At 43.0% G+C, this 20,705-nt stretch overlaps 1 protein-coding gene across 9 annotated transcripts in view; it reads left to right on the top strand.

Moving 5' to 3' along the window:
- Positions 1-20,705, top strand: part of TLE1 (transducin-like enhancer of split 1 (E(sp1) homolog, Drosophila)) — a 129,271-nt gene that overhangs the window by 82,768 nt on the left and 25,798 nt on the right. For 4 of the 9 annotated variants that reach the window (XM_006834942.1, XM_006834948.1, XM_006834945.1 and 1 more), the window contains 6 exons: positions 3,719-3,835; positions 8,031-8,084; positions 8,962-9,114; positions 11,639-11,783; positions 12,764-12,954; positions 14,644-14,720. In XM_006834942.1, coding sequence (XP_006835005.1) covers positions 3,719-3,835; positions 8,031-8,084; positions 8,962-9,114; positions 11,639-11,783; positions 12,764-12,954; positions 14,644-14,720 — 737 coding nt within the window. Of the gene's footprint in view, positions 1-3,718; positions 3,836-8,030; positions 8,085-8,961; positions 9,115-11,638; positions 11,784-12,763; positions 13,000-14,643; positions 14,721-20,705 lie in introns of all 9 variants that reach the window. The other 5 variants (XM_006834947.1, XM_006834946.1, XM_006834944.1 and 2 more) reach the window with 5 other exon arrangements.

Here is a 20,705-nt window from a genome sequence, read left to right as displayed (position 1 = left end):
GTCTCTCATTGCCATGGTTACAATTCCCTCCATGCAATCCTCTCCCCCCGCCCCAGTACCCTCCAGGTCTTCAGCACACAGTTGCTCTCCCTCTCTGGATCTAAAGTCTCCAGCTGCTCCATCTCTCCACGTCATCATCTCTGCCTCCATTTCAGGCATCACTGCTTCTCTGGGTAGGATCCCGCTCTCTCTGCTCTTCTCCCTTGATAGTCCTAGGGTCCTTTGTTTCTGGTCTGTAAGATTAACCACTCCCCTGTTTTTGTTACAAAACTTATACCTTTACAATTGTGACAGTTGCAATTAGTCATGATAACAATTACTATTGAATCATAGGAATCTTAACCCCATCTCTTTTAAACAGACCAATCTAGACAAAATGAAAACTATTCAGTGGGAACTCTTTATTCCCCCATACACTCTTAAACTAAACTCCCCCTTGAAACCTTGTAAGCCAGTCACTTCGTGCCTTTATCGCCTTCCATTTTAGGTAGCCAGTGTATAAGTTGCCCATCCCTATCCTACCCTATGAACAGAGGGGATAGATAGCATTGATACTTGATATGAAGCCTCCTTCCCTCTTAGTTGGTATTTAGAATTATTATCTCCATGAGTACAGGTCAGGTTCATCAAATTGTAGTAATTTACCCCCTCATTTCCTTTATCAAAAATTATTTTTTGTTTTGTTTTTGAATCTTCCTCTAGTTAAATTCTGATTATCAAGCCTTCGAGGCTAGGTAATATGGGTACTATGCAAGTTTGGGTGTTCTTATGTTTCTCTTTTCACTTCATAGCAGCTGGCTGCTTCACTCTCAGCTCTAGCCCTCTGTGGCTATGTCCTTGTCCATGGGCTCAGGTGTCCTCGGGTCTTACCACAATTTGGACCAACCAGCTCTTTCTCTTCCCTCTCTCATCTCCAGGTCATCAGGAGTATATGGGATGTGGTTGAACTCAGCCCATTTCTTCATTGCTGCCTTTTTCCCTCTTCCACTCACCAGTAGATCAATGTGGTTGTCAGCAAGTTTACATGCCTGTTCATGTGTTTGCTCTGAGTTTAGTCTTAGAGGGGTGATGCAGTTTTTAAAACGCTGAGCTGCTAACCAAAAGGCCAGTGGTTTGAACCCAAATCCACCAGCTGTTCTGAGGGAGAAAGATGTGGTGTAGTCAACTTCTTTAAAGATTTACAGCCTTGGAAATCCCATGGGAACACTTTCCCCCTCCCCATAGAATTGTTCTTGTTGTTATTAAGTGCCGTCGAGTTGATTCCGACCCATAGCGACTGTGTATAGGGTTTCCGAGGAGCAGCTGGTAAGCTTGAACCACTGACCTTGCAGTTCAAACAGCTTTGCAGTCTGTCGTATTAACCCACAGCCCCACACCAGGACTCCTCCCATAGGATTAGAATGAGTCAAAGTCGATTTCCACGGCAACCAGTCTTAGTGAGGGAGCTGTGGACAAACCCATGGTGGTTTTATCAAGGGAGTTTTTAGAACCTGCAGTCTGACTCAACCTGCGGCTGGTTTGAAGTGAAGGCCATGGCTTTTAAAGTGTGCCATGATATATTTGCTCCTGCTACTTCCCATTGCAAGTGCTTTGTTACTGTTAAGTGCCTTGGAGTCAACTCTGCCTCATAGCGACCCTGTGTTAGGGTTTCTGAGGAGCCACTGGTGAGTTTAGACTGCTGACCTTGCAGCCCAGTGCAATACCTTGCAGTGCCACATTAGGACTTGCTTTGTTGTTGTTAGGTGCCATCGAGTCGGTACTGACTCATAGCGACCTTATGCACAGCAGAATGAAACACTACCTGATCCTGGGCCAACCTCACTACTGTTGCCATGCTTGAGTCCGTCAATGCTGCCACTTGGCCAATCCATCTTGTTGGGGGTCTTCCTCTTTTTCTCTGACCCTCCACCTTACCAAACATGATAGCCCTCTCCAGCGACTGGTCCCTCCTGATGATATATCCCAAGTATGAGAGATGAAGTTTGGCCATCTTGGCCTTCAAGGAGCACTCTGGCTGCACTTCTTCCAAAACGGATCTGTTGGTTCTTTTGGCAGCCCATGGCACTGTCAATATTCTCCAACACCATAACTCAAATGCATCAATTCTTCAAAGGTCTTCCTTATTCACTGTACAGCTTTCACATGCATATGAGGTTATTGAAAAACTATGGCCTGGGTCAGGTAACATTTTTACTCTTCAACACTTTAAAAAGGCCTTGTGCAGCAGATTTGCCTGATGCAGTAAGTCATCTGATTTCTGGACTGCTGCTTCCATGAGTGTTGATAATTGATCCCAGAAGAATGAAGTCCTTGACAACTTCAATCTTTTCTCCATTGATAAGAATGTTGTTTATTGGTCCAGTGGGGAGGATTTTTGTTTTCTTTACTTTGAGATGCAGTCCATACCAAAGGCTGTGCTCTTTGATCTTCATCAGTAAATGTTTTAAGTTCTCTTCACTTTCAGTAAGCAAGGTTGCTGCATATTGCAGGGTGTTAATGAGTCTTCCTCCAATCCTGATGCCATGCTTTTCTTCATATAACCCAGCTTCTTGGATTGTTTGCTCGGCATACAGGTTGAATAAGTATGGTGAAAGAATACAACCTTGTCGCTCACCTTTCTTAATTTTAAACCATCCAGTGTTCAGGACTTGCTTTAGTTGTGGTTTAAATTACAGGTTCTTCCGCCCCATTGTATTTTAAATTGTGGCTGAGAAAGGTATCCTACAAGTCTGTTGGCCCTGTATACTCCCCTCTCTCCATTGGTTCTCAAACATCTTTCAGAAATTGGGGTGATCTGGGTTTTGTGGGAGGAGGATTTTTGCACAGCTCATTCAGCTTTGTTCGAAGAAGTAACACATCTCTGAACAAATTGCCCCCTTGCATATGCTAATCCAGCACTTAAAAGACCTCATTGTAACATGTTCTGATGCTTTAGCCTGAGGGGAGATGGGAATTGAAAGGATGTCAGATCCTGTCTTGTGACCCCAAAATATCTAAAATGCCTATTTTCTTTGGGTCAACAGCTTGTATGCAGCATATGTGAATGAAAGTCTCCTGGGTGGCTTGAGGAGAAGATTAGTCATTGCTCCAGCTTTTGTGTGGGGGAGCTGGCCTCATGATTCCTTGGTGGAAATTCCTGTTTTGGGTCTTGCATTTCAGTACTATTGGTGAAGAGTACCAAATCTTATTTTTAACAATAAATTTAGAGGAATTCAAAAAGAGTTCCTTCCTTGTTGTGGAAAAAGTGATTTGCTTTTCAGGAAACTCCTGTGTTAATCTCACCCCTGTTCCTTTTGTGTCTTTTGAGAGTGGCTCATGGTGACTCTTAACAGTCGATAGAATATGTCTAATAGAGTCATCTCAAGTTTTGCTCAGAGGCCATTCTTTTTACTGACCAGGAAGTCACAGTGGGGAAGCTTAAAAACACATCCTCCTATAAACAGTAAGCCCACCATTCCGTTCCCCGGAACAGTAAATAGAATTGGAGAACATTTTGCATGAATAGGGCCTGAAGGATCCACCCCCTTTTAAATGCCTAAATCTCTAACTGTTTGCCATCTGAGTCTTTTGATGAGAAGAGTTAAATGGAAGGAAAGGCTGTGTCAGTATCACACTTCTAAACCAGCTTATCACATCCAGGTTGGGCTTTCATGTGGACCAAGAGAAAAGACCAGGGGGAAAAAGCTTTAATTATTATTACTGCTTTTTTGTCTTGCAGAGTAATTCTCTCTTGGTACCAGACAGTCTAAGAAGTACAGATAAACGCAGAAATGGACCCGAATTTTCCAGTGACATTAAAAAAAGGAAGGTGGACGACAAGGACTCCAGCCACTACGTAAGTTTAGAATGGACTTGAAATAGTTTTGATTTCCTCACTTGTTCACCTTCCAATTGACTACACAAAAGTATGATTCCAGAGTTTAGTGGTCATTGTATTGTTGTTGTTGTTAAGTGCCGTCGAGTCGGTTCCAACCCATAGCGACCCTGTACAGGGTTTCCGAGGCTGTAAATCTTTATGGGAGCAGAACGCCTCATCTTTCTCCCGCAGAGCGGCTGGTAGTTTCGAACTGCTGGCCTTAAGGTTCGCAGCCCTATTCGTAACCACTATGCTACCAGAGGTCATTATATAGTCCTTAAAAATTAATAAAGAGGAAAGATTCTTATATTGGAGTATATTTTTTCCTCTTGGGGCTATAAATTATGCTTTGCATGTTCAATGTTATATTTTTAGCATTTCTGTCTTATTTACACATTGTTGTTTTTGTTAAGTGCTGTCGATTTGGTTCCAACCCATAGCAACCCTGTATAGGGTTTTCCAAGGTGGGTTTGAACTACCAACATTAAGTTTAGCATCCCAGTGCATATTACCCTACAGCGCCACATCAGGAGTCCATGATAACCATGTTTAAATTCCAAGTTTTGAGCAAGGGCCCCCTGCATTTTCATTTTGCCCTGGGCCTACAAACTTTGTAGCTAGTCCTGCAAAAATAGTTAGGGTAGAATTTTGGGTGTCAGAAAATACCTTTTTGTGTGCTATTTTAAAGCTATATTCAATCTCATATAGATCTTAAAATGGAGTTGGTCCTCTTTCAGGAGGATAGGTCAAGCGATGTAAGCGCATAGAAAAATAGAAGCAGTGTTGGCAGTTTGTAGTTCAAGCCCTACAGATGAAATCACACAACTGGTCGAAGGATTGATGACGCTTGACACAGACCTAGCTAAAGCCACATTCCAGAGGAGAGCATGCCAAGCCAGATGGCCATTGGCACTGGTCTTGGAGTTGGAAACATTGCAGCTGACGTAGAACTTGGAGTTTCTTTGAATGTCCCCAAGTGTCTGTTTCAGGATAGATGAATTCTCAGGAACGGTATGACAGCAAAATGCTGAATTGCACCAGTTGGAGGATGAGGTGTTTAACCTTTGGCTGGTGTACAGGCTATGAGAAAGTTTCAAAACAATGCTTCTCTCTGCTTTTGGCTCAAACTCGTAGCTAACAATAGGCAGCAGTTCTCGGGCACTAACCTTGTGCCAGTACACTGTGATTTTGATTGGACTCTTACAGCAAAAGAAACAGAACCATAGATCTTTTCAGTGATTTCTCCAAGGTCAATGTGAGTAGCAGAGCCTGGAGGCAGCTTTGCATCAGAATCCAAGTTCTTCATCCCTATGCTAACATTCGTAGGCTGCGCTACTTATTGTTACGTGTCATCCAGTCAGTTCTGACTCAGTGACCCTGTTGTATAGGGTTTCCAAGGAGCAGCTGGTGGGTTTGAACCACCGACATTGTGGTTAGCAGTCTAGTGCTGATCCTACAGCGTCACACCAGGACTCCAAGCTGAGGTGCTATAGGATTGAATATTTTGCTAGAGGTCCTCAAATCCTTCCACACTTTGCACTTTAAGCTAATAACATCTTAAGAACAAATATTGGTTCTCCCCATCCCAGCATGAGTGCTATTTTTGTTTGTTTGTTTAAGCACGTGTTGTTTCCTTTTTTTTATCTGTTACCCATAGACAGTATCCTGGGCATGTATTTGAGTCAGAGTGAAACTGTTCTAAAGGGTTTTCAGGGGCTGATTATTTAATAGTACATCACCAGGCCTTTCTTCTGAGTTGTCTCTGGGTGGACTTGAACCTCCACCCAAGTGCGTTAACTCTGTGCAACACTTGTTGCTATTGTTGTAAGTGCCGTTGAGTTGTTTCCGACCCATAGTGACCCTGTATAGAGTTTCTAAGGAGCTGCTGGCAAGCTTGAACCATGGACCTTGCAGTTCAAATGACTTTGCAGTCTGGTGCATTAACCCCCAGTGCCACACCAGGACTCCATCTATGCAACACCTAGATACTCTTTATTTGTGACATTACCTATTAACTAGCAGAAGGCCCACACCACACAGAGGCTTGTAAATCTGCGGGCATACAATTCTGAATTGTTCCCTATGAGACCTATGTATGTAATAAGTCATTTAGCAGTGAATGATCTAGAATCCATAGTATCTGGTTCAGTATCTATGTGGATAGGTGATTGAGGGTGATGTATTGCCAGTATTTAAGGATCCTGGGCAAAGATTTTGGACTTAAGATTATAGATGACAGCAGTGCATTGCATTGTGAAGGCTTATATTTGTAGAAGAGTCCAGGACAAAGCTAAGATTTAAACTAAATACCACCAGGGTTCTATGATTAATAAAGTAATTACTGTTTTTGCCAGTTTAGTTTACTGACTAGTTTAGTCATTTGTCTAAAACTTTTTCCACTCCCTTTTAACTTCAATTCCTCTATCACTCCCGTCTTCCCACCCCCATGCCACAACCACCCCTGCTGGCATTTTTAACAGCTGACAACATGTGTGTTTCTCTATGGGCTTTACTAGGAGAAAACAAATTTTCTTTCCAATGCATCGTTTCTCTTAGTGAATGAAAATACTTCTTTTAATAAGCTGTTAGTTTGAATCATCTGGGCTTCCTCATTAACTGTAATGTTTTTACTGAGTTTGACCATTTGAATTATATGGGGCCTGTGTGGTGCTGTAGAATAAGCACTGGACTGCTAATCACAAGGTTTATGGTTCACACCCACCAGCTGCTCCTCAGAAACCCTATACAGGGTCACTGTGAGTAGGAACTGGACAGTACTCAACAACAATAACAGACAAAAGTGATTAAAATATATTTTGTGATACCTTACTAACAAAGTAAGTTGAGTCTCCTACACATAATGCTTTAAAACAAAAACTCTTAAGACATTCGAGTAGTTAGTCGGTAGTAAACGTCTTAGTCTGGGCTTGAGGGCTTACAGAAGGCCAGCACAGACACACATATTCATATTTCTAAAACATTATTTGTGTATTTGGAATCGTTAGTGACACCAGAGGATGGTTTAGATTGTAAATTAAGGCTCTTCTTTGAGAATTTGGACTCTTCAAAGCCCTGCTTTTTCCATATGTTCATTCTATTAGTATGTTTACTGCAGGATAATGCAGGACATACGGCCTTCTGGATAAGAAAGTGGGGCTTTCTCAGCCTGCTTTGAACTGGATGGAGAAGTGATCAGATCATTAATTTAAACAGCTTTTCTGAGTCTTTTCTAAACTCAGCTTGACCTTGAAGTTTTCTCTGATTATCAAATTTTATGGCTTTATGAAGAGACAATAAAAAGTCCTACTCCACGGTGCCAGTGCCTCCCAAATAACCCTGCCTTCCTCCCACCCCTCCCAAAATATTCCAAGCCAGTTGCTAAAGAGGTCTATTCTTAACATGAGGCTGGCTCTTGGTTCCTTATGCTAACTAGCATCTGGCTTTGATTTTAGTTTTCTATTTGTTTTGATTTCTTTTTTGAAGTACTGAGGAACCTTGCAAGATTATGGTTAAAGTTTATTTGTCTCTATAATGATGGATTATCTGACCATCAGATGGTGGCTGATACACAAGAGAGAACGACGGGATAGTGTGCTATCGTTTGACTTCAAATAGGAAAAGAGCTCTGATACAGAATGTACGGAGTTTAGTTTATAGGAGACTTGACAGCTACAAACATTTATTGAACCCTTATTATGTGCTAGGTATTTACAATTTGCTGTCCACCTGTATACAAGTTGTGATGGTGTTTCAGGGCAATAGAATTTCTGCCTGGGGCTTTGCCTAGTCAGTCCCAGGTCACGGGAGAAAGGGGAAGGTGAAATCAGTCACACCTCAGGTAATTTGAGATGTTTTTCCCTCTCTCTCTCTTTTTTTGTTTACATTATTAGGAGAAATGAAACTTTCTTTAGAATGCATCTTTTCTCTTATTAAATGAAAATACTTCTTTTAATAGGCTAATACTTTGAATTTTCTGGGCTTCCTCATTGGCTGTAATGTTATTATTGAATTGGGCCACTTGAATTATATGGGGCCTGGTGTAGCGAAGTGGGATAAGCATTAGACTGTGGGCACATTTAGGTAAAAGCTAACAGGAGTTATTGAAAGAAATTTCACTGGGTCTCAATCCTATCTCAGTCCATTACTAAGAGGTATTATTTTTTTTTTCTCTCAGGATAGTGATGGCGACAAAAGCGATGACAACTTAGTTGTGGATGTATCTAATGAGGTAACATTCTTATTTATCAAACTTTATCTTTGTGATAGCTTGAATAGTGTTGTGTAAAAATATCTAACAATGATGAGTGAACCTTGAAAACATTCTGAACAAAATAAGCCAGGCTCAAAAGGAGAAAGATTGTATGATTTGGCTTATATGAAATATCTGGAACAGTCAATTATATACAGACAGTTATATACAGACAGGAAGTAGATTGGTGGTTGCCAGGGGCTGGAGCAGAGGACAATGAGGAGCTATTATTGCCTATGGTAGGTACTAAGATTTCTGTTTGGGATGCTGCCAGATTTTGGAAATAGTGGTGATGGTTGTACAACATGTGAGTGTAATTAAAGCCACACAATTGTATGCTTAAAAATGGTAAAAGTGGCCAATTTGATGTCATACTTTAATAACATTTTTTGGGAAATCAGCCGTGAATGAATAAAATGAATGAATGAAGTTAGTGGCACGATACTGTAATCTCTTTAGTTTTTTTCCATCAAAATCTCAGTGGCTGTTCATAGATGGAACAATATGGTCTAGTGGATATGTGGACTCTCATTTCCTTTTCAAAACACTTCTTTATCCAGTCATTATAGATTCCTAAATTGAATGTCTGGTGCTATGTTCCTCTCTAAGCAGAACACATTAGCATGAGGGGGTTTTAAATCCATTGCATCTTGTTCTGCTTGATGCTGCCTTCATGTGCCTGTTTGGAAACACCAGCCTGTCAGTTGTACCAACCTTCTGGAGACGCTTGGTATCGCTGCACACGTCTTCAGTATTCTCCTTTAACGTAGAGAATGGGAGTGGAAATATAAGGTGCATTAGAAGAGGCCAGTCCTTTATAAGCTAACTCATGAAAACCTTGGCTATGCTTGTTAAGGACCCTTCTTCTCCCCGAGCGAGCCCAGCCCATTCACCCCGTGAAAATGGAATTGACAAAAATCGCCTGCTAAAGAAAGATGCTTCGAGCAGCCCAGCGTCCACGGCCTCCTCGGGAAGTTCCACTTCTTTGAAGTCCAAAGAAATGAGTTTGGTATGTCATGAGAGCTGTGAACTTTGTTGTTTCCTAGTTAATTTTCCTTTGGGGACCAGAGAACCCTTGAAGGATTTGAAAGGTGGAGTTCGTGTGAAGTTCATCTTTCTGCTGTTTGCCCCCATACGGGATTTATTTTTTACTTCTGAGTCTCTTTTATACCTTATGCCGTAATTGTTGTTTTGTTAGTTGCCATCAAGTTGCTTCCTACTCACAGTGCTCCAAATGCACAATTGAACACAGTACTTCCAAGCCCTGCATCAACTTCACAATTGTTGTTACGTTTGATCCCATCTCATTGAGCGTCTTCCTCTTTTTTGCTGACCGTCCACTTTACCAAGCATGATGTCTTTCTCTAGGGACTGACCTTTCCTGATACCATGTCTGAAGTATGAGAGACAGTCTTGCCATCTTACCTACTAAGGAATATTCTGGTTATACTTCTTCCAATGTCTGCCATGATTAGAAAGGGAGAATAGATTCCATGCCTCTTGCTTTCTTAGTTATCTTAGCTGCTGCTGTAACCAAAACTAACATGTGTGGGTGGCATTAAAGAACAAAATGTTTTCCTGTCAGTTTTGGAGGCTAAAAATCCACATCAGGGTCTCCACCATTCCTTGTCCGCAGCTCTGGACCTTCTTTGGTTGTTGGCCCTCCGCAATGGCATTTGTCTTCCCCAGTGTGCACTTGTTTATATGTCTCATGTGCACTTTCTATAGCACAGAGGGGATTAGGTTTAGGACAGGTCATAACACTACTCTGGCCTAATTAACATAACATTAGATTGCAATATGGGAGGCGATTGCGTTACATGACAGTACATTACATCTACAGGAATAGGGGTTAGGATTCTAGAATCTATTTTGGGGGAAACACACAATTCAATCTGTAATACTCGGGGATTGTGTTCCTTGCCTAGACCCTTCCTCAAGGTCCCATTTGGAAAGTAGTGTCAGCTCTGTTAGGGTCTGAGGAATGCTTATAATTTCAGCTGCCCTTGTTTTGTTGTCTGTTTTAAACTGACCATCCATGTTGGGCATGTTGTGATCAGACTAGTGCTGTATGGGAGGCACTGGGGTCAGCCAGGAACTTGTAGAGGCAGGACGTGCATCAGAGCCCATCCATGTGCTCAATTATGGAACCAACTAAGTGTGGAGTGTATCATCTCCTTGAACTCCTAGTGCCCCTGGGCTTTAACTTAAGTAATACGCCAGGGTTCCACAGCCCGTCTGATCCAAGGCCTGAAAGGATGGTACTCTTTCTAGCCCATGTTCTTTTCCTACACTGTAGCCCTGTTTGGATTCTTACAAAGAATGTGAAAGTTTGAGAAGCAAAGGAAGGTACCCTGTGTTGTTTTGTTACCTAGGAGCTGTTTATAACAAACTACCACAAAAGGGCTTGCTAAAAAACAGCAGAAATTTGTTTTTTCATAGTTCCTGGCAGTCCTTGGCCATCTTTGGTTTGTAGATGCATTAAGTCAGCCTTGCTTCATTTGTCACATGGCCATCTTCCCTGTGTGTCTGTGTTTCTCCTGTGTTCCTAAAGCGATGGTGGCTTTCTGCCGTAACTTGGTTCCAGCTCATAGCGGCGCTATATAGTATTTCCAAGGCTGTAAGTCTTTATAGGAACAGAAAACCTCATCTCCCATGGAGCCCTGCTGGAAGATTTGAACTGCTGATCTTAGAGTTAGCAGCCCAGTTCGTACCCTAAACTACCACTAAACTACCAGGATAGCAGTCATATTGGGTTAGGGTCTTTCCCACCCATTGTGACATCATGTTAGATTAATTAATAATATCTGCAAAACCCTCTTTCCATATAAGTTGACATTCACAGGCATCAAAGTTTAGCTGTTTAACATATGTATATCTCTTTGGGGGACACAATTCAACGTGCAGCAACTAGAAACCTTGTTACCGTCTCAACTTCTGGTCTCTGTCTACCCTGCTGAGTGTCACATTGGCTCTGTAGTCTTCATTCCCAGGGATCATTCTTTGTAGACGTTGCTCTTAAATAAAATGAGACTAGTTTTACAGGTTTTGCTTCTGAGATGCTGGTTGGCATCTTAGAAAGTGAATGGCCCATCTCAGCCCCCTTGGCATTGGTTTCAATCTGTGTGCTGCTAAAAAACAAAACCGAAAAGGGGTCTTCCCTGTGACATTGTTGGCAGCCGGACATTTGTCTCTTTGTGACCAGGAACCCTTCTTTGGGTGGTCATTTGTCTGATTTGGCCTCCACCCAACATCCACAAGCCTGATGGAAAATAACTGTTTAAAATAAAACCCACAGAGGAAAGAGGGTGATCCTATTCTGTCCTTCTCACTGAAGTTTGAATTCTGGCAGGAAGAGGAAAGGTCACACATTTCTCGCTCACAAGTTAAAGCTGTCAACATTGTGTGGATTTATGAAAATTGGCCGAGGGAGTTGCTAGAGGGTGCCCAGGGTCCCAGCTGCTGTTGTGATAAATTGTGTAATATGGCTTGGATTAAAAATAATACTCATTTAATTTGTTTAATGATACCAGCATGAAAAAGCCAGCACGCCTGTTCTGAAATCCAGCACACCGACTCCGCGTAGCGACATGCCAACACCGGGCACCAGCGCCGCTCCAGGACTCCGTCCAGGCCTCGGCAAACCTCCAACCATGGACCCCCTCGTTAACCAAGCCGGTAGAACGCTAGTCTTTGTTTTGCTTCACCCGTTTCCAGCTTGATTCGTCTTCTGCTAATCTTGTGACGCCACTTCTCCATGAATATTAAACGCACTTATTGCCACTCTCCTTCCTATCTCTGAAAAGCCATGATAAGAAACAGATGTTTGTCCTTGGGTTTTAGCAGCTGCACTCTGTTCTGTCTCTGACTGTTGACATTTGGCTTTTCTTTCATTTCCAAATAATCCAAATGCTGGGATCTTCAATAAGGTTTCTGGTAATTATTCCGAATGTAAGCTCCTTACCAAACTATCATTGTGTGTCTGAGTTAGCTAATATTGATGGAAACAGCAGGTCTGGCTATCCCAGAGTCATTGGCTGGTTTTCTTAGGGTACATCCCTTGGGAAGCAGTGGTGTCTCCTTCCATGGAAATTGGGAGTGTTTCACTGAGACTCGAGCTCCATGAAGAAACTCATAACTTTCATCTTGATGTTCCTCCCTGAGAAATGGGCCGAAGTAGCAACTAGGATGCAGAGGAAAATAGGCACCAGAATATTCCTTCTAAAACCTGTGCTTTGGTTTATATAAATCCAGGGTCGGGTTTTCATTTGGAATTGGTGCCAGGGAATGGAAAGATAGGACTGAAGGAGAAATCTTGGATTTTATCAAGAAAATCTTCTTTTGAGATTAACTCAAGTAAACACCTCGTATCCGTGCTTTAGTTTGCCCTCTGTAAATTAGGCATAATAATGTGGCTCAGTTCCCTGATTTCCCAGTGCTTCCGTGTCTACCAATGAGAAAATATGTGGGTAGTGCTGCTTCCCTTGCGGTCTTTTCTTTCCTGCACTTGATTTCAGCTCTGGGAAAGAATAGCTTCTGTATATTTTCTCCCGAAGCCATAATGAACAGCACTAAAATAATGACAACTATGCTTTAGACTTGTGGGTCAGCCGTGAGTTGGAGTGTTGGGTCACATTTTGCTTTGGGTTTCCTTTCAGCGGCTGGTTTGAGGACACCCCTGGCAGTGCCTGGCCCATACCCTGCTCCGTTTGGAATGGTTCCCCACGCCGGCATGAATGGCGAGCTGACCAGCCCAGGCGCCGCTTATGCAAGTTTACACAACATGTCTCCCCAGATGAGCGCTGCTGCAGCTGCGGCCGCCGTGGTGGCCTATGGGCGCTCCCCGATGGTAGGCTGCTGGCCGCCCCGTCTCTGTCAGTCGGGCTTTGGGTCAGTTGGAAAAGCTGCATGCTTCATTTAGCTCTGTAAGGCTGACCTACAGAGTGACGGCTACTGTGGAGGCCTCTGCTTTGCACTCGAAGGGCAGACACAGCAAGCACCACACACCTCCCAGACAAAGACGCCCAGTGTTCCTTCATCAACATGCTGGTTCATTAAGTTAGGGCCAAACGCTTTTTGTTTCACTATTTGTGTGAATGAAAAAAGGCTGTGTTCAGGAGCTACTTCAGTGGTTTGGGGAACATCTGGTTTTCTCCCACCAAAGTATAGATTATTTTTGAAGGTGATGAACCGACTCAAGTTTTCTCAAGCTTCTCTTTCTTAAACCTTAGATGGAAATATTTGAGAGGCCATAGCTTTCTCTTTCCATGCCTGTATTATTCTTTGAGCCTGGCTTAGTGTGTAAGAAGTGATCTCGATACACCAGGTAGAGAAATAAGAAGAAACTGTGAGACATCATGGGTGGAGAGGGTGGCGTGCTATGCAGGCTCTTCTTTGCCTTTTACCAGTGTGTAAATGACGGGATTTTTGACCAAGTAGATTCCGGATCACTTCTGAAGTGTAAAACTGACTTATGTAACCATGGATTGTTTAGAAAAAAGAAATAGATTATAACCCATAGCAAATAAAGTCCTTAAGTGACTTCTGTGTGGTGCTTGAAAGAGACCAGGTACATTTCTCTCTTTTTCCTTCTTTATGAAGCAATACCAGTAGTCTGGGGTGACATTAAAATTCCTTGGATTTTACTTCCATCTTGACACTAGTAAGGAACTCTATTCAGTGGTAGGCATGGTAGCCCAAAGCAATGGATAGCTGAGGGACTAGATTCTAACATTACCAGCAAACAAACAAGCAGACCTTTTCCCTCATATCAGTTTATACGCCTGGTAACCCATGTGTATCGAGGTAGAAGGGCACTCCATAGGGTTTTCAATGGCTGACTTTTTGGAAGCAGATTGCCAAGTCTTTCTGTTGAGGCATCTCTAGATGGCTTTAAACTTTCCAACCTTTGGTTAGCAGCCAAATGTATAATTGTTACCAACACCCAGTTTCTCTAAAATAAGCAATCGATCCTGAAGCATCCATCAGCTTAGACTGGTGGTTTTTCTCATTGCAAGATTGGGTATGATATTGCCTCTAAGGGACACTTAAGAATATCTGGAGACACTGTTGATTGTGGCAGAAATGCTACTACTACCCCTTAAAGAGGACTCCTGGTGTGGCGCTGAAAGATTAGTACTGGACTATGAACCACAAGGCTAGCAGTTCAGACCCACCAGCTGCTCCTTAGAAACCCTGTACCCTATGCAGGGATGCTGTGAGTTGGAATTGACTCAGCGGCACTTAACAAAAACAACACACAGGAAGTATTTACCATGGGAACTCACTCTCATTGCGCAAATGGATCAACCTCCCAAAAAGAAATGCATACTGTGGTACTTAAGAGTCGGTGTTTTCCTTCTTGCATTATCGTTTCTTTGAGAAGTGCTGGGGACCATTACTGTTCTCGTTTATATTGCTTTGGGGGAACAGAAATGGATTTCTAATGAAAAGAAATTTCTAATAAAATCTTTATAGATGTTAACAGAAAGCCTACCTGGGCCTCCACTGAGTCTACCATACTTTATTTTGCTTCCAGGTTGGGTTTGATCCTCCCCCTCACATGAGAGTGCCTACCATCCCTCCAAACTTGGCAGGAATCCCTGGGGGAAAACCGTAAGTACCTCTTGCTCCTTGGTTTTGTTTTAAAGGCAGTTACTCAGTCATAGTTATTAGCAGACTAGAATTCCAAAGGGAGTACAGACTTGGGCGTTTCCAAGGAGATGTCTAGTGTCTTTTCCTGGGGAGTGTTAGCACTTTCTATAAATAGGCAGCTTGTAGGTGTCATGCCTCTGTGTCTTCTTCTGTCGGTGATCTCATATGCTTAATTATTTCTGCAGAGAGCTGTTAGTGAGGGGGACAGGAGAGAGGAGGGAAGCAGAGGGAGTTGCCTCCTCGCTTGGCCCTCTCAGAAAGCTACTGCGTTGCTGAAAAGATAGCTGCTCAAAGTTTTCACCGGTGCTCTACTGGGGGTCATATGTAACCGTGCACTTCTAGAATCTCGGTTTGAATTGTGTTGTCTTGTGATTCAGCCTATTGCCCCCTTTTACTTACTTTGATGGAAATAAGGGTTGTGTGATGGGTAGGTTGTTTGAAGGTGACAACGGTGCTTCAGAGGTCAAATTCCCTCCTTCAGTGTAAGAGGCCTGGCTTGATTGCAGCCCAATGGCACCTCACGCACACCCATGACACTCTGTCCGTGGAGGCTTGCATGTTGCTGTGATTCTGAACACATTTCAGTGGCACGTCCAACCTAAAATGGACTACGAAGAAAGGCTCCTGGAGCCCCTTCTGAAAATCAACCAAGAAAATCCTTTAGGACCTCAACAGTTTGATCTCATTGTGCATGGGGTAGCTGTGAGTTGTGCTGAACCCACAGAAGATAACAACAGTGTATGAGGTTGGGTGGGCAGGGCAATAAAGGAATTTAAAGAAAAAAAAAAAAGGGCAGGTTGTATTGGATGTCAGGGTTGGAAGTTGATCCCCAAGTGAAGTTCTGGTGAGTGTCTTGTTAGTATAGGGTTTCCAAGGAGCTGCTGGTGGGGTTGAACTATCAACCTTGAGGTTTTCAGTCCAGTGCTTAATCTACAGTGTCTCACCAGGATTCCAATAAGTATTGTAGAGTTACAGTAATAATTATGGTAATCATTCTGTAATTATTGGAACAATTTGAAGATTTATGTGATAGGAATTCTAATAATAAAAACAAACAGAATGGCTTTGGGGAAGCAAGAAAGAGGTTGAAAGGACAAGCAAGTATTTGAAATTTGAAAAGCCTAGCTGATTATTTTCTCTAGGTCACTTTAAAAAGTCACATGTTTTCTGTAAGTGTTAATAAGTAAAAATGTGATTTCAGTGAATTCTCAAAAGTCTCGATTTTTGTACAAAGCGACATTTGAGTTTACTGCCTGTCTTGTTGTTGTTGTTGTTAAGTGCCGTTGAGTCGGTTCCGACCCATAGCGACCCTGTACAGGGTTTCCGAGGGTGTAAATCTTTACGGGAGTAGAAAGCCTCATCTTTCTCCCGTGGAGCAGCTGGTAGTTTTGAACTGCTGACTGCCTGTCTTACTTCTTAGCAAATCCTGTGTCTTTGCTTTTCGCTTGGATCGACGACAGCAGAAAGCTTTTTCAAGTTTTGGTAATTTCCTAAACAGGGATGTGTGTCATGGATTGAATTGTACCGTCCCCCTCCCACCCAACCCCACCCCATCAAGTCTGTCAGCTTGGCTGGACCATTATTCTTAGTGATTTGGCAGTTATGTAATGCTGTAGTCTGATGTTATCTTATGTGGTCAGCCAATCCGTTATAAGGGGATTAGAGTAGGATGTGACACCCTTACCCCGATCCGGAGCAGGGAGAGTTTCAGTGGGTTGTAACCTGCGTCACTTTTTATCTTGCAAGAGACACAAGGAGAGAGAAGCACAGAGGAGGGACCTCAGCACCACCAATAAAGAAGGAACCATGCTTTGAATGAGTCCTCTGGACCTGGGGTCTCAGCCCTGAAAACCTCTAAGACCTAGTGGAAGGTTGATCCCAAGACACGTGGAGATCTTCAAGGGAAGCCAGGCATACAGATGATAAGAGACAAGGACCTTTCCCCAGATCTGACACACAGAGAAAGCCTTTCCCTACAGCTTGTATATCAAATTCAGACTTCTAGTCTCCTAAACTATGAGAGAATACATTTTTTGGTTGTCAAAGCTACACATTTGTGGTTTTCTATTATTGTTGTTAGTGCCGGCAAGTCTGTTCCAACTCTTACGGATTCTGGGAACGACCTGAAGCGCTTAATTTCCGGTTAGCAGTCCAGTCTTAGCCTGCAGGGCCACCCCAGGACTAAATAACTAAGACATCACCTTTAACTTGTTTTAGTTAGACTTTATACCTTCATTCCTTTCAGCTTCTGTGATTTATTTCCAATTGAGTTATTGCATGTTGTTTTATGGGACCCAAATACCTGGTCGTCCTTGTATGGTATGAACTGGAGCTTTGTTACAAATAAATCATCAGCATGAAAAAGAATTTAATTCTTTATGCCCCGTCACCTGCTTTTAGGGAATTCTTATTGCTCTACTTCCCATCCCTTATGCTAGCTATTTCATGACCGTTCGATTCATAATGAAATTAGGGCTTTTGTCTGCATGAGGAATTACATACTAGAGATTTTTAAAGTTTAAGGTGCCTTCTAGGCCTCTAGGATTCCAAAATGGAGCAGTGTTTGTGCTTATTTAACTTGTGAATCTTTTCCAGAGGAGTGCCCATAAACTAAGCTCGGAGTTTTCCTGGGGGTGGCTCCTTTCTTTCAGCCCAGGATATCTCCAAGGCACTTAATAAGTGTTTCTCAGCTTTGTCTATTGGTGCTGTGGCTGTTGTGTGGACTGCTGATTACAGTGAGTAGATAAAGGATCAATTTAATAATAAGAAGCAATGATTATAGTAATTGATGATCTTCAGGGGAAATAATAAGCAAACAAGGGCAAATTCAGCTGACAATAGGAAAAGCCAGCTTCAAGAATCAGAGACCTAGAGGTGTGTTAAACTGCCAAGACCACTTTGAGCTATGACTAGAGCTGGTATGGAAGGCTAAGGGGGCAGTTAAGTGTGGCCCTGTTTTTACTGTGTGTGTGATATGATCTGGCATTAGATCACAAAGCTTAGTGTTACAGTGTTCATTAAGTCAAAATATCCATAACCGCGGCACAGGAGCATCTTAGATATCTCTGCGTTTTAAGTTACATAAGCTAGACTATGACGTGGCCCCCAAAAGGGCAGAGGGCACAGTAGCAGTTTTTTGAGGCGTTCATGTTTGGGGGTGATTTTCTTGCTTTGAATAAAATGGCCATTGGTCCCTGGATCTGAATGACCACTCTTAGAATAGTTACATCAGCCTCACTGCCACCCCCAGGGCTCTCTTTCAAGTTTGAGGATATGAGGAAGACAGAATTAGTATCAGAGGGAAAAAAATGAATTTTTCTATTATAGCAGGGATCTGGGCTACTGGAGTCATATATATTGCCCATATTAATTTATTAATTCATTCAAGAGGCTGTTCTGTGTTTACGTGTTGTTGTTAAGTGCCCTCAACTTGGTTCCAAATCATAGCAACACTGTATAGTGTTTCTGAGGAGCGACCAGTGGGTTTGAACTGCTGACCTTGCAGTTCAAACTAACCTTTCAGTCCAGTGCATTATCCTGCAGGGACTCTGTGTTTATGTTTGTTTTAGTAAAGTAATATTGTCAGAGGAACGCTTCAATCCATTCTGATCACCACCAGTTGGCATTGTGTCATAACAGACCTGAACTCTGTAGGATGTTCAGTGGCTGAGTTTTCAGTGGCGGGCCTTTTGTGCAGTGCCTCTGGGTGGACTGGAAGTTGAATTTCCAACCTTGACAGAATGTCTTTATTCCAGACTTTCCAAGATTTATACTTTTATAACATACAAGAAAAATGTATTGCTAGAAAAATGAGAAAGATACAAAGAACTAGCCCTGATTTTTTTTGTTAGGAGTCACCCATAAAACGGACTGTCAAGCGGCTCTATCCAAGTTTCTAAACGTTTGCTCTCAGTTCTGCACTCATGCATTCAGATAGCAGCACACAGTTTGCAGACCCACATTGATCATCACTGGTCTGTAGTACTATTTTAAGAGACATCCTGGTAAACCAGGATGTCCAGAGCAGGGCAAACAAGGTAGTCAAGGTTGTGAAAATGTATTCTGTTAAGTAAGACAGATACTCCAAGTTGAAAGAGTATCCGTCTTACCAAAGACAGGATGGGCATGGAGTAGATAAAGGTAGGATGATGATTTATGGGCTCCTGTGAATGTGGATTGTGTGTCAGGGTTTGTGGTAGATGCTGGGGATGCTTCAGAAAGAAAGTAGATGTGAATTCCCTGCCTCCAGGAGCTTTGTGGTATGGATTCGAGCTCTTGTGATCTACAGTTTCCATTGGCTGATCGTCAGAAGCAGATTGCCAGACCTTCCCTAGTCCATCTTATTCTGTAAGCTCATATCATAGATGCACATAGCTTTTCTGATAGACAAGTGGTGGCTGCTAAGACCCCAAAATCAACCAGCCAACGAGCCAACCCCAGATTCATTGCTGTCAAGTAAATGCCGATTCATAGCGACCCCAGTGTAGAACTGATCCATACAGTTTTGTTTGGTTGTAGTCTTTACAGAGTGCTGAGCTTTCAGGCCTTTCTTCTGCCGTGTCACTGAGTGAGTTTGAACTGCCAATCTTAGGCTAGTCCTCAAGCACAAACCGCTTGTTTTGCCCAGGGATAGATACTACCATCACTGCCCTCATGATGATGTGGGGTTGTGAGTCATTGAGTTGACATCACCTCTTAGTGGCATCATAGAACAGAGCAGAATTGCTCCTGTAGTTTCTGAGGCTATCTGTCATCTTTACGGGAGCAGGTTATTAAGTCTTTTTCCTGTGGAGCCACTAGTAGGTTTGAACTGTCAACCTTTCATTTAGCAGCCTTGCACTTACCCATCATGCCACCAGGCTTCATTGATGATGATGTTGTTGCTGTTTCAGGTTCTGTAGTAGAAACTGGCTGATACAGAGTTAGACGATGTAGTAGAACTATTTCATGTAGTTAAATCTATGATAAGTACACGAAGGAAAAGTACTGGGTTACAGACACCACATAAAGAGAGGAGTGCAGTTAGGATGGGCAAGGTGTGCTCAAGAGAGGCCCAGGTGTTAAAAGCTGAAGTCTTGTGTAGGAAGGAATCTGCCGTCACCCAAGCTCAAGGAGCAGAGCCTCACAGACTGTTGCAGAGGGGACAGTGTGTGACAATGTTCCAAGACAAGAGGGATCTTGAGGGATTCCTGTGGTGGGAGACGATGGGTCCCTAAGTGTGTTAGAGCCAGGAGAATTCAGCTGGGGTTGGAGACTTTTACAAGTCCCTTTAGTGTAAATGTTCCTCGGTGGTTTGGTCTCCCACGATGTCCTCTCCAATGGCCCGGGTACCTCTGCCCGACCCTGTCCAATCACAGCGCTCGCTGCCACCTGGAGCAATCCATTTTCTGTGGCAGTGCGAAAGCTGTTCCAACTATTGAGCTGAAATCTGTCTCCCTGGAACTTTTCGTCATCAATCCTGGCTCTTTCTGACCCCCTGAGACCACCCAGTGCACTGCTAATCCATCATTCACTAGACAGCTCTTCAGATATTTGGAGACCACCATCTAGCCGCTGGGGCTTCTCTTCTGGCTGAATAAGTCTGTTGCTTCATCCGTGATTTCAGGTTCCCACACCATCTGTTTGCTAGCATCTAGACACGGTAGCCGCCCACCTGTCCTCTCATCCACAGACATTCATCGAGCTCAACCAAGCAGGCTTAGGGGGGACACCATGGAGAGCTTACAGTCTAGCGATGTGGAGACAACATTAATCAAATAATCACAAAAACATGCAAAATTACAATAGTGACAAGAGCTGGGACAGAGAGTAGAACAGTTCCATGAGAGCATGTGATTGGGCTGATTCTGTCTGGGAGGATTGAGGAGAGATTCACTACATGAGTATTTGTCAAGCTGCATTAATCTACTAGGAGCAGGGTGGAGGGACCAGCAGCATATGCATAAA

This window comes from Chrysochloris asiatica, unplaced genomic scaffold, assembly GCF_000296735.1.
Source record: "Chrysochloris asiatica unplaced genomic scaffold, ChrAsi1.0 scaffold00014, whole genome shotgun sequence".
NCBI lineage: Eukaryota > Metazoa > Chordata > Mammalia > Afrosoricida > Chrysochloridae > Chrysochloris > Chrysochloris asiatica.
The sequence above is the reverse complement of the archived record's forward strand: the minus strand, read 5'-3'. Positions and strand labels throughout refer to the sequence as shown.